This window comes from Tenrec ecaudatus, chromosome 4 (genome assembly GCF_050624435.1).
Source record: "Tenrec ecaudatus isolate mTenEca1 chromosome 4, mTenEca1.hap1, whole genome shotgun sequence".
NCBI classification, from domain to species: Eukaryota; Metazoa; Chordata; class Mammalia; order Afrosoricida; family Tenrecidae; genus Tenrec; species Tenrec ecaudatus.
Window position 1 is genome coordinate 85788873 of NC_134533.1, and position 14888 is coordinate 85803760.

General features: G+C 37.3%; 1 protein-coding gene across 3 annotated transcripts in view; it reads right to left on the reverse strand.

Annotated features, from left to right (window-relative positions):
- GRM5 (glutamate metabotropic receptor 5) overlaps positions 1-14888 on the reverse strand; it is a 489044-nt gene that overhangs the window by 143214 nt on the left and 330942 nt on the right. For all 3 annotated transcript variants that reach the window (XM_075548701.1, XM_075548700.1, XM_075548699.1), the window contains exon 3: positions 5129-5364. In XM_075548701.1, the coding sequence (XP_075404816.1) occupies positions 5129-5364 (236 nt within the window). The remainder of the gene's footprint in view (positions 1-5128; positions 5365-14888) is intronic.

A 14888-nucleotide genomic window follows, 5' to 3' on the forward strand; every position in this document is an offset into this window, starting at 1 on the left:
AAGGTGTTACTCATCTCTCATGTCCTAGGTTTTATACCTTGCCTTCACGAATCTCCAGAGCAATATAAAGGGTCATTTTAACTCTGTGTTGTTGCTACCCTTGATGGAAGTCAGTATTGCCACTTCCATTCAGCACCAATTATTGGACTTTCTATGATATTCAAGCTACCCTCGGCAGTGAAGAAGGTGTTTTTCCCAAAATAAATCATGAAATCCTACTATTTCTTACTATTCCAACCTCCCAAAGGCAATCCATATTTAAATGATATGCACTCACCTGACTAAAACATGTCAGTGCATTCTATTTAGGAAACATCACCACATACTACCGGCAAGTTTACGTGAGTCATAGTGGCCCCAAAGGACCGAGTTGCTATGCTTCACAGGGATTTTGAGATGGTTTCTCTTTACAGAGCCAGCTAACTCGCCTTGCTCCCAGGGAGCAGCTGGTGAATTCTAGCTGACCACTTTTCAGTTTGTAGTTCAATGATTAACCCACTGAGCCAACAGTATCCTTGTTATTTAGCAAAGTAGTCATATTGGGTATTGTAGATACGAACCTAGAACTTTTTAAAGAATGGGGTGGAAACACTGAGTACGTAAGCAAATAGGGGCAATGATTTGGATAGGGAAGACTTGGGTATCTGCTTCTACAAGCCATACCTGGGATGTGTTGCCTGTGATTGATTCTGATTCTTGGTGATCCCAGGTGCTCCGAATGGAATGGAGCTGCACAGAGTTCCCTTGGCTGAACACTTTATGGCAGGGAACACCTGAAGCTTGGAAATCCACGCCCGCCAGCCAACCTGCCAGACACAGAGCTTGCTTCCATCGACATTCCTGGGTTTGGAAACCATATGTGCAGTTTTAGTCTACCCTATAGGTTAGCTGTGAGTTAGATTTGACTTGAGGGCATTGAGTTGAAATGATTTGGGAGCTAAATGCAAGAAAAGACTCAAAATCTTGACAGTGAGTTAAAAGTTGAAAGGGTAGCAAAGGAAGGTAATGTGATGAAGAATGGGCCCTGAGTAGGGTTGCTTCAACTCTAAAAGAGAGGGTTAATTTATATAACATTAAAAAGCACGGGCTTTTATTAAACCATAAAGTGAATGTTCATAATCCAGCTACTGCCTTTAGTTCAGCACACAAATATTTTGTTTGCACCATCTAAGACCTACCTGACTTTAAGATCTATGTTTCTTTTTTGTATCCTTGACTTAAATGTATTGATTATTATATGATGCCAATTTGATGTTTAATTTTTTGCCCTGTAATATTCTTCATCTATATGTTGATAAAATTCTCGACAAATCTGAGTTTTATTTTATGGTCCAGTCCTTAATATTTATGTGAGTAAGAGTACGTTATTGCCTTTATCGAAATCTGGATTTTGCTATCTGCAAAATGAAGTACTTCCCTCCTTGAAAACAATAACCGAGGAGCTACATATGAAGTGTCTATGTTTATATACAAAATCACAACTGCTGTCAGAAAAGACTGGGAGGAGGGACTAAAGAACATGTTCCGTTACTGGAGCTAAAAACTGGTTCTAAGCATAATGCTCATTTCAGAGTGTGCTAAAGACAGAGGCAGCAACAAACCCACAGGGAACATTGCACTGAATAGTTTCCTTAGAAATAATGTTTCCATGGAAATCAGTGAAGGTATTTTTCAAGATTATACTTAAGCAAGACCTTAAGCAAAGAGTTAGATAAACAGAAAATTTGATGTTAGTACAGACGTTTCAGACCAAAGGGAGTGATAAAAGACTATTAGTTACAGAAAAAAGTACAGACCAACTGGAAAACCAATAAAAAAATTCCCTTAATGAGGCTGTTCAGGGATGGTCAGCAAATTCTTAGAAAAGAGAAATTGTAGATGATTGCAGAGATACCACATTTCTTTTATAACACTTGCAGTATATCTGCATATGAAGTAAGGCATGCACAAACAGAACTAGACATGGAGAGGCATATGCTTCCCAAATCTCAAAAGAGGTAATAAGTCTGTGTTCTTCAGGAGCCTGAGAGAACTGTGAAAAATATGAAATTAGTTATCAAAAATGTGATTTCTATGACGTGTAAGTTATGATGCTACTTATTCCCACTTTTCCCATGAAAATAAAAAATCAATACAAAATTTTTAAAATATGTATCAGAAGATGTTGGATCAAACATGCCAGTCTGAAATGGGCGGGAAGCAACCATATTTCCATCTGAGTATTCTCTGATTTTGGTATTTCATCCATTGGCTGTTATAAAATCCATAAGCCATCAAATTCTTTCCCTCTATTTTCTTCAAGAGAAAGTGATAGAAGGCTGTTAGGTTCTTATTTTACCAGGTAATGGTGTTTAAAAATCATCACAAAACTTCATTTACTATCCTGTCATTTCAAATAAACTGATGCCAAAAGCACAGGATGAATATGACCTCAGGAACAAAATGCTTTATGAAAAGCTCACTGCCTTGTTCCAATTTCCCTTATCTTTTCACTGATAGATGAGAAACCCACCAAGTTAACGAGACCCTGGAAACACTCACTTGTCATTTCAAGAAATTTAGAAGACAGTTTCTTGGCCATCTGACTGAAAGAGATCTGTATTTTTACCCATTTCAAAGAAAGGTGACCCAATAGAATGAACAAATAATTAATAGAACAATGTATTGTTACCACCTGTAAGTAAATTTTACTGACGTCTATTCACTAGTGCCTGCGGTGGTACATTGACAGGAGGCTGTGCCACCAATTCTGGCCAGAGGTTCAGAAGAGGACATGGAACAACGGATCTCATAGCTGACATTAGATGGACCTTGAATGAAAGCAGAGATTGCCAGAAAGATGTTCACTTGTGCTTTATTGACTGTGAAAAGGTATTAGAGTGTGTGGACCTTAACGAATTATGAAGAGCCTTAAGAAACATGGGGATTCCAGAATATTTCATTTTACTAATCCAGAACTTGTACATAGATCAGGAAGCAGTTGTGTAACAGAACAAGGGAATACTGCATGGTTTTTAATTAGGAGAGGTGTGAGTCAGGGTTGTTTGCTCTCCACAGACTTATTCAATCTGCATGTGGAGCCAAGAATAAAAGAGGCTGGTGTATATAAAGAAGACGGTGACATCAGGTTTGGAGGAAGGCTTATTAACAACCTGTGATATGCAGGTGACCAAGCCTCTCTTGCTGAAATTGAAAGGACCTGAAGCACTTGCTGATAAAGATCAAGATTTCAGCCATTCAGATGGTAACAACTCAATGTAAAATCATGGGGTCACCCTCTTGAAGTTATGCTACATGCTTGTTTTGGTGTATGAAAACCGTTGAACCTATAGAGTTAGAAAGTGGAATAAGGATTTGGGTGGGAGGAGGGTGAGGTAGGGGCAGGATGAAGGGGTGATGACATCAACAGGTCCATACAGAAAAAGAATGTTTGGAAATTGATTGCTCTAGAAAATGTATAATTCTGCTGGATGTGACTGAATTATGGAATAATGTATGTATTAATTCTAACCAATAATAAAAAAAGAAAACAGGATATTTACAACTGGACTAATAGGCAATATCATGATAAATGGGGAAAAGATTGACGTTGTCAAGGATTTAATCTTGCTTGGATCCAACATTCAATGCTTACGGAAGCAGCAATCAATCGATCAAACAACACACTGCTTTGGGTAAATCTGCTGCACAAGACCTCTTTAAAATATTGAAAAGTAAAGATAGTACTTTGAGGACTACAATGTGCCTGACCCAAGCCATGGTATTTCTAATCACCTCCCATGTGATTGTTGGACATTGATTGAATAAGGAAGACTACAGAAGAATAGATGCATTTGGATTACAGTGCTGTTTAAAAAGATTGAAATATCATGGAATGCCAATAGAACAAACATCTGTCTTAGAAAAAGTACAACCAGAATGCGCCTTAGAACAAAGGGTGCTAAAACTTTATCTCACGTACTTTGTACATGTCGTCAGAGCAACTTGTCCCTGGCAAAATACATCATACTCGATAAAGTGGAGGGTCAGTGAAAAAGAGGAAGACCCTCCGTAAGATGGATTGATACAGTGGCTGCAACAATGAACTTGGACATAAGAGCAATTGTGAGGCTGACTCAGGACTGGGTGATGGTTTGTCCTTTTGTTCTAAGGGTTGCTGTGAGTTGGAACCAACTCAAAAGCATCTAACAACCACAATAATATGAAAAACTCTTCATGGAATGGAATTGGTTCATGAACCACGCTGAATGACCCACTGCTTGGGACATAGCATGTATCAATGAATTGCACTTTTTGTTAATGTGATTTTTCCCTTTCTAGACACCCGACCCCTTGAAGGAACCCACGCCCTGCTGCTGCCAGGGTGATCTCAACTTAAAAGAGTTATAGTGTTTGTGAGACTATAAATCTTTATAAGAGCACACAGCCTCATCTTTCTCCCAAGGGGTAGCTGGTAGGGTTGAACCATTAATTTTACAGCTATTGGACAAATACCTAACCTAAAGCATCACCAGGGATTCCTTTGATTTCCCTTACAACTAATACAGATATATAATAGTTGATGACTTGATGGAATTATGAGCCCTCAGATTATTTCTTCTAAAGTATCCTAAAGATATATCATTCAATACATACCTTTCTATCTCTATCTCTATTTCTATACCTATCTAACCCCTGCTACTATTATGTGGTTTACTGATAGAAATAAGATTGGAATCTGTCCTTCAACAGATCAATTATTCAGACCTGTGTGAAATTCTGTGGGGTGCGATGTTAACTATGAAGGATAAGAGAAATGTCCAGGAGGTTGTATCTGCCCTTGACGGTGTCAAAAAGGGGTTTCTTCTAGAGCCTACCTAATCCCTTGATCACAGTACTTTACAGAAATGTATCAATTGCTAGGCCGATATAGATATAACTAATCTAACTACTCTACATTTCAACGAAGTAAACAGTTGCTATGATATGTTCGCCTTAGTGAGCGTATAACCTGGTTGATCACCTAAAGCAGCAAAACCCACTCTATTTATGTGACAGATCGCAGCGACTATCCCCATTCTATTACGACCCACTCAAGTCAGAAGCAGCAGCCTTCACCACTTGAGATGAAAACAAGAAATGTACTCACTGTTGCAAGTCTTGTTATATTTGGTGTTCTCCTGTGAAAAGCCTTCCAGCCGGCACTGAAAACGATGCTGCCAAAATTCTTGAAACCAAGGATTTCGGAGGTTTGTTTCTGGCCGGAGCTTCAGATAATAATCATCGAACCACTTGACATCGGGTGATTGGAGCTTGATTGTGATTCCACCCACAGCTTCTCGCTGATACCCGTCTGTCACGTCATACCTGTCAGCCCAGCCATCACTGTAGGAGAAACAACACATCTCTCAGCTCACAACCGATATCTTCTAAGCCTATGAGGTCATTTGCTTTCTGTTTGAGATTACAGAGTAAATCGTTACCTCAAGCCACACTTGATTTTGACAATCTACCTAACTAATTATTGGGACAGTGGTATGTTATAATACAAAGTACAGTAACACAAACATGGTCAGGGCTTAAAAGTACCCACATTTATTTGAATTTCAAGGAATAAACTCAAGGTTTTGGGGGTCATAAGTTCATAATTTTACTGGTTGCAAAAGACAAGACTTCGTGAGGAGAAATTCCATTATCTTTTAATTCGTTTTTTCCATGAACCTCTTGAAGTCCCCACACAGACATTTTACAGTGGATTATAGAAAGGTTAAAACAAAAACAGCATGACCTCAGAAGATTGCCATCCTATTAAATGATAAATGTCAATGTCTCAGACCACTATCTTTGTAGTCTACAGTTAATAGGGAGTGGCACTTCTAAAATAAATGTAAACTCTGTGACGTGAAATCATGTTTTGCATTAGAGTGTAAGAACTTGTTGACAGAGTTCATTCTCAAGATTTTTCTAGCCCAAACTGGTGATCCAAAGTGATTTTAAAGTAAAACAAAGTTTGAAATCAGAGCATTCATGTAATGACAGAGTTACATGTATCAATGAATCGGACAACATCTTTGAATCTTATTCAGAAGGATGTAGAGACACAAAATTGGAAATGAAAGAGACGAAAGACATCCAGGTTAAAAAAATGATTGGCATCCTTCTCTCTCCTATTGGAGTATAAACAGTTGTTACTCTTAATTGTTTTTTCCTTTGAAACAATGCCAATGCCCTCTAAAGATAGTCAAGAGAAAAACTGCCCTCAATAAACTTCACACCAGACAGGGAGAGAAAGGATATGGTCGCGGGCTGTAGGGGGACAGCACAACATGGAGGACAGCTGTGTTTGGAGGCCAGTGGCCCGTGGAAGAAGTGAGCACTGGGCACTGGGAATAGGGGTGAGGACAGGTATTTATGTTATTAATATTCTTTGTTTTCTTAGGATTCAGACATGTCTTTTTATAAGAATGTGTCGTGTAGTGCTCTTGGGTCAATTTCAGTTCATCGTAACATCCAGAGTAGAAATGCTGCATAAGATTTCTGAGCTTGTCATCTTCAGGGGAACGGACGACCCAGTCTGTCTTACCCGAAGCTCATGGGTGGGTTTGGTTTGGGTCCAGCAGCATTTCAGCGAGCAGCCTAGTGTTGAACCATTATGCCATGAGAGGTCCTTTATAAGAATACTAATTTACCGCAAATCAAATGCATTTTTGTCCTCATCATTTTATGTCGGCAAAGAGCATGCATGCCTATTTTGCATAAACCAATGCTATATTTGGTTGCAAATTGATGATGGGGAATTGTTCCATAGGCGCTTATGATGACTTGAAATAACTCCTCTGGCAGCAGTGCGTAGAAGAGTTAACAGGTATAAACAAAATAAGCCTTATTTCATGGAACTCTGCTTATCAAGAATACATTTTATTAAAAATTATCTATGGTAGAATTTGAAAACTTTATGGCATATCAGGGAAAGCATGCAAGACAGTGTGATTTTTTTCCAATGTTGAATAAAGATATCTCACACATTCTCTTCACTCAAATTTCTCACTTTCAGCTCCAGAAGATTTTATTTAAAGCTGACAAGTTGATATGAAGTGGGCTTGTTTGCCTCACTTTCTCTGTTTTGGAGGGTTTATTTTATCTCTGATATGAGAGGGTAGGTCTCAATGGTGCTCAAGGCGATGCCTGGGTGCACTGAAAATGGGACAGGGGGTTATGTTTCTTAAGCAGAACCTCATTCTCTAAGGAAGTGGAATTTAAATTTCCCCTTTTGTTCATGCTAGCTTTTATGTAACACTATGATTATGAATATTACATAAGAAATTTAAGGTTATAATGGGTCCAATTTACCTTCACAATTCATTCATTGAATTTAAGGAAGATTGTAAAAAACTTGTCTTGATCAACTCCTCTTATAGGTAATATTTCCATAAAAGAAAAATGTCAATGCCAGGGAATGTTAATTTGTTCACCTCTCAACCTGTTCTCTTTGATTTTTTTCCCCTTACTATGTATAGACCTCTTCCCTTTATTTTAGGATTTAAAAAATAGGATGTTTTATTAGTAGCGTTACAAGTTAGGATAATGAGTTTAAAGGCTTCCCTCCCCCCACCCCCCAAAATGTTTCTGTTCAACAGTATATATATATATATATACATATATATAAAGGAGCTTGTGTGTGAACAGAAAACCCCAATATCTCATATCACAAAACCTGATACTTCTATTTAAAATTTTGGGAGAGAACCAATTGCAAAAAATATCAAGAAAAACCACTCCTTTAAGACTAAGTTATATGATACTGTCAGGCTTTAACATTTTCATAAAAATATGATTTTAAGATTTGTGCTAGTATGCTAGGACAGTCTAAGTATCGAGTAAAGTAATAAATCTAAAAGAAAAATGACTCGAGAACACAACTTACTTTTATACTAACAAATATTTTTTCATCACATTGACATGTTGTAGCTAGAAGCTAGTGACTCAGTTGCAATTCATAGAAACCCAGCCCTCTTGTGAAACCGGACAAGACCTTGCCTGGACCAATACAGTCCACACCATTGTTTTGCTTGAGCCCAATGTTTCAGTCACTACATCAATCCATCTCATGGAGGGTGTTGGCAGAGTGCACATTCATGTCTTTAAGTGACTTACATGCCATACAAGAAGAGAAGAACACAGGGAAATAAACTATTTCCTAAACACCAACCACACTATAAAGACACTTTTCCAAATATGACCAATTCATCCATCTTTCTCTTTTCTCTGATGTTCATGTTTCTATATACTCATGATCTAATTTGCTTCCTTTTATTCTTATTTTATGAAACATCTATTTAATTATATGCATAATTAATTTTCATGCTGCTTTAGCCAGGTGTCCAGTCTTTCTTTGGTGAAAAGAGTAAATGGACACAATTGTGCGTGAGCCCATAGTTGCGAGCCACTAAGCAACGTCTCCTGGTGACGGTCGTCTTTTTTCTTCCCTGTTCTACTTTACCAAGTCTGATGGTCTCCGGTCCAGAGAACTGATCTCTCTGGACAACGTATGCAAAGTATGACATCCTTGAGTATGTGCACTCCGTTCGAGACAGATTTGGATGTTCTTCTGGCTGTCCACAGTATTTCCATATTCAATACTCACAGCACCAACGTTCAAATGTATTGCTTCTTCTTCAATGTACAATTTTCACATGCATATGAGACAATTGAAGAGATCGTGGTTTGCATCACCTAAAGTACATAGACTCCTTTAGCTTTTCCTCATGGGTATCTTAAGACCTGCTCATCTCGAAACAAATTACTTTTAATTTCTTCAAAACATTACATTAACAAAACATTGACTTTTTTATGACCTATCCTTCCCTTTCTCAAACATCAATTCCTATTTATGTTAATAGCTAACAACTCAAGAAAGTTTTTTGTTCCCTCTTTCCAACAGAACGTTTAGATTTAAAATAAAAAGCATTTGGAATTCTCCAGCTAAAATTCTTCTACATCTTTGAAATCATCCTTCTTCAACAACATATATTCAATATCCATCTACGTTAGCCTGAATTGATTTGTGGCAAAGAACATTGTCAATTTCAGTAATTCAATAGTCTCAAGATCAATGAAAATTCTCAAAAACATTCCCAATACAAGTATCTCAATATTCTTAATGTCAAGGAACAATCTCAAAATCAGTCTATTGGTTTATTGCTTCTTCAATCTCTAAATTTATTACAGACGGCCTATAACTCTATTCTATGTCATTTTCATTCTGAAATCTGTTCAAAAGAATAGCCCTTTCTAAGACACTTTCAGTCCTATAAACAGAAAATATAGAGAATAATGGGAACTATGCAATATTTCCTACCATTTCTACTAAGGAGTGACATATTTCATTATTTAAATCTCATTGAACAAAGCGACTTATGAGCAAACATGATCTAAATAGGGCAGGGTGTATAATTTTGTTGCAGGGAGGAATAGTGAATATTTTAAAGAAAACATAATCAACCACATTTACTGCTTGTTAAAATTGTAATTCAGGAAAATACAAGTTGAATATTCCTGGGCACTACCATCTAATAGAACACAGGTCAGTGAACAAATCAAAGGAGAAGACACATCACTAAATGACTGACCACTTACAAATGATTGTCCAATCACAGGTCTAAACCAAATGTAATGAGACAGCAGATTAATAAATGATTCATTAACTCTTTACAGTAAGCAAGATTGGAATTGTTTCCCAAATGGAGAGATAATAATAATTTGAAATATTATTCACCATAGCCCTGGTGTTATTGTGGTAAATGCTGGGATGCTAGCTGAAGTTTTGCGGTTTGAATGATAAAAATAATAGAAGTATATGTTTTTAAGAAGGATCCCTGGTGACATAGTGGGCCGCCCATTTAACTGCGAACCACCGGTCAGCAGTTTGAACCCACCAGTAGTTTTTTGGGGGAGAAATATGAACCTATTGCTCCTGTAAAGATTTAAAGTCTCAAAACCCGAAAGGTGCAGTATTTCTCTTGTCAGATAGCATTGTTATGAGTTACAGTCGAATCGATGTCAGGAAGTTTGAGACTTTTGGATTGTCTCATGACAATGAGTTTGAAGGCTCATCCAGTTCCCATGGCACTTCCACTTCCATTCAGTAATGGTCCCTGGACACCACCCACTCCTGGTCTCATGGTTCAGGAGAGAGTTGTGTGCCTCGAGGTGGTTAGCAACGCATTCCATTTCTTCCTCGTCTTCCTTCATTTCTTGAGTTGATTAGAGAACTGCTGTCTTTGGGTTGGCTGCTTGCAGGATTTTATGGTACCAGACACTATGCACTAAAACCTTAAAGAATGGACAGAAAATACTCTAACCAAGTCATAGTTTGGTTTAAAAAGTGAAAAATGCCGCCCTTGAGCATTCTGCTCTTTTTAAGATCTACCAATATGGAAGCAAATAGGAAGCCACAATTTAGAAGAGGATTTAGAATATTTCAGGGGTCGTGTGTTTATGCAAACGTGGGAGGTTAGAAAAGGAGGTTGAGAATCATCAGATAATGAAGAATTTCATCAATGCCATGTAATTGGATATGTAGAAAGTATTGAATTTGTGTATGGTCTGTGTACGTTCTCTATACCACAAAAATTTAAAAAACAACATAGTTTCATAATTATTTTTATGGGTGATCCTTGCATCTTATTAACATTTAAAAATTGTGACTACTTACTAAAAAGCAATATATATAATCAATGAGTATATTTTATATGCTGATCAATAGCTGTTATCATTCCAAAAGTGAGAAAAATATATTTATATAACTTTAAACCTGGACACCATATATGAGTATGTCCATATAATATAAATATTTTAATTTTATAATTATTTTTCTATTATCACATTAACTTACTGCCACATAAAGCAAACTAATGATTATCAAATAGTTACCGTGATATTTAAAACCTATGCCTTCAACATCAACTCTGTTCTTGTGTTAAATGCAAGCTTTAGCGAGTTATTTGCTGGCAAAAACACACAGATCTTTAGAACAGTTGTGAAGGAACAGGTTGAACAATCATTGGACACTGGAAAGGCTATGCTAAATAATTTAAAATTTGTATCTATTAAAATCCAAGTCTCTAAAACACGGGCAATGTATTCTTTCTTTCCTTTGCTTGCTCCCTCTAGCATCCCTCCTTTAACGTGTTGCTATGGAAGAGAGTACAGTGATGGGTAGGTAACTGCACTGGGTAATACTTTGGTAGCATTCTTTATGTTTCAAGTTTTATTCATTCTAATTTATTGTCAATAAGCAATTTTACTTTCTCTTCTATGCCAGACATCGTGGGAGGATCTAATTCATGCCCGCATGAGACCTTAACTGTTCCTGCTGAATCTAATCCCTTGACTGTTCCCTGTTTGTCCTTGAGATGGAGTCTCCCTTTTCTTTGCATTGACCCTTCCACACGGCGTCCATCACAAGTGTTCCAGGCACTGATCTTCACTTGCTGTAAATCATAGCCCCGTCCTGCTTCCCTGGGCTTTTTCCCAGATCACATGGTTTAGTATTCTGGATGTTTCCACTTTCTTAGTTCTTACATTTACAATCCCCCGATGTATTTACATGGGAGACTAATCACATACATTGTGCATGCGTTACACTAGTTGAACTCTCAAATGGCAGCATAGCTTAATTTACTCCACAGAGTTATTGGGAAGCATATCATTGTCCCATGCGCCATTTGCAAACAACATGACAACATTACTTCCAAGGAGGCAAGCATATAAATGACTGCGTCTCGAAATTAATCAAAATAAAACAACTAGTTACTATGGAGCTGATTGCGACGTAGTGGCCCCTGTGGTGCAGAGAAGATCTGCTCCGTCGAATTTTAATTTTCACAGTTGTGACCTTTTGGAAACCTATTGCCAGGCCTTTCTTCAAAGGTGCCCCTGGTGCTTCAAACTACCGCCCTTTCAGCCAGGGATGGAGTGTTTAATCATGCGTGGCGCTCATAACCCATGTCTAGAAGTTACCATTGCAGACACGAGCACATTTATGATGGAGATCTGTGCCTGTGTTTGTGTGTTGCACACACAGCTCTTCATGTTCAGTGAACCCTTTATCGTAATTGCTTACTCTCATGATGATCTTCATAGTGCTGAGACCAACCATATACTATTGGTATATTGGGAATGCAGCCTTATATCAGTTTCCTCAAATGTATTACCTTTTCACACCTTCCTGCATTTGAATAGCCTATGCCTTCAGCACAGAGAATCGTCTGCTCAGATCTTCACATGGTTTCTGTTTGATAAAATCCAATTTATCCATCAAGCAGATAGACTGCGCTTCAGTATGACAAATGAGAAACCATTTCCAACTCCCATGGGTTCAACATTTCCTTCTCTCTGCTTCTAAAATATTAGAACACTTATACCTATAGCCTCTGAGCAAGTATTGCGTCACTACGGTTTGCAATGTTGTGATATAGTGCTGAACACAGACAAGGTCCCCGCAGTCATGAGAGTAATATTGCGATGCATTTAGTGTTGTATCATTCATTATATTTAACACAGCTACATTATGTTAGACCCAAGTAGAACATAACTTCATAGATATGTTCTATGATCTATCATATTGCCTAAGATATAATAAACACTTAAGACATACTTTATATAAACTATTTATAAAGTAGATTTTAAACAGCAGATTTTAATTAAACAGGATTCTTGCAAGATCACTATATTTAATTAAGAAAGCAATCCTCTTCAATGTATCTTATGACTTTGAAAGGTTGAATTGATCCCTCCCTTCACCATGGTCCTCTCCCCGTCCTTCCTCCATTAATCTACTTGATGCAATTAAGGTTAATGAGTGCATTCATTGTGCTTTATCCTGGCGTTTTCTCCTCTCAAATCTGTTCACATCCCACATAATTATTAGGGAAACTGCTGTTCTACCCACGTGTAATCATCATCCTGCCAAATCTCTTACCAATAGCATTTTAATAGATATTTTAGGATTTATTTTCCTAGTAGTGGGAGTCTACTGACTGCTTGGCTGTCTGCATAACATCCCCCTCCCCTTTTTATTTTCTTCCTGGGCAAGTAAGAGATCTTAGAATTTCTAAATAATAATGAAAATCAAGAAAACATATGGAGTTTTAAGTAAAAGTTCTTCTGAATTTATAGCAGTCAGCATTAATAAATTAATCACAGAAAAGAAGCACAATGTAGACTTAAAACATATGTGGCTGTTTGCTACAAATCAGTTTGTACTTCCATTACATATGAAGGAACTTCAGGTTGGAAAGCAGGAAATTGCCCAGGGTTATAAAGAGTCAAGCTCATGTCTACTTAAAACTATAAATCAAAACCAAACCAGTATAACCTATCAAACTTATTTTTAAATCTAAATCTGTATCCAGCATCATCTGGTGTTACCTGAAAATATGGGGCGAAAAGAATTAATAAAATTCTAATTTTATAAAATACATAAAAACCTGGGAATCATTTTCTTGTTGTCCAATTTTTGAATCAGGAAGCAGATAATTCCCTAAAATCACTACATCCACCGGATAAGATGCTTTCCTCTGTAGTGTGCAGTGACCCTGGCAAATTAGTTCGTGTCTCTGCTCACGAGAGCAAGAGCTATTAGAAGGTACCCGGCAGGTCTTCATTTGGTGCACAGATGGAGAATGGACTCTGGAATTCGCATTTGACTTAGAGTGCGTGCATTTTATCCTTCACAAACTATCCCTGTGGCACACATTGATATCAAGACTATTGTCAAGCCCTCACGATATTCCTTCCCATTTATCACTGACAGTGATCAAAGATCAACAAATGACATAAGAAACATACTGGATTGGAGATTAAGTTTTAGAAGTAGTTATTCTACAGAAAGCTAGTCAAACGTCAAAACTGAAGGTCTGAAAAATATAGCTGCCACATGCCCAGTAATTAGTTCCCCAGACTGAAAATATCGGTCAATATAAGAAACCAATAGCTACTTCCATGTCTGACGATGATGGGTCGGGCAAACTCTAACCAGACAAACAACCACAGAGGTTGAACAGCATTTTAAAAATAAATCGCTGTTATGAGAGAGCAACGTAGCCATCCAGAACTCAAGATCTTAGAGTGAAAACAAAAATATATTGAGATAATTCTTTCGCCTTCAAGTATTTAAGAGTTTACTTAAAGGCAAAATCAAGGGGCTAAAAGGCTGAAGCGAACTCACCATAATACTCAAAAAGTTGTTTTCCCCCTGTTTTAATGGGACTGGGGAGCAAACATGGCAGCTCTGGGCTACTGTGAAAGCCAACATTTGATCAGAAAGTATCTGGAAGAGATTTGACTCAGAAATCGGATGCAATTTTATCCCTTGAGACATATAGTAATTTAGAGGCTGTAATTGAAAAGCTTAGAGGCAGTGCATAAGTAATGAATGAGAGGTTGAAAAGGCTAGGGAATAATAGTTGAAACTGTAGCCCTTCGAAAAGGAAAAGTCCTAGTAAAGAGCCCATACCTTACAGACTGCAGTGTAGCTATAAGGCCCAACCGGAAAATGATATGTCCCAACAACAATGGGCCCTGTGTTAAATATACAGATTCATAATATAGCATGGCTAAATCTATACTATAATATAATAACATCAAATTCAATCAGACAAGGGAGGCAATTAAATAATAAAATTTGCTTGATTAATCTAAAAGAATAGTAGGGATTAATACAAAAATAAATAATAAGATTTAAACTTAAATACATCAAGAATTACAATGAAGGTAAAAGAATTAATTTGGACTGAAAACTGGGCTGGATTAGAATAATATTCCAACTAAATGTAGAACTTAAAACTATATACTTTAAAGCTAATGCCCCATATGAGGTATGGGAAATGACCTAACAGCAATTATAG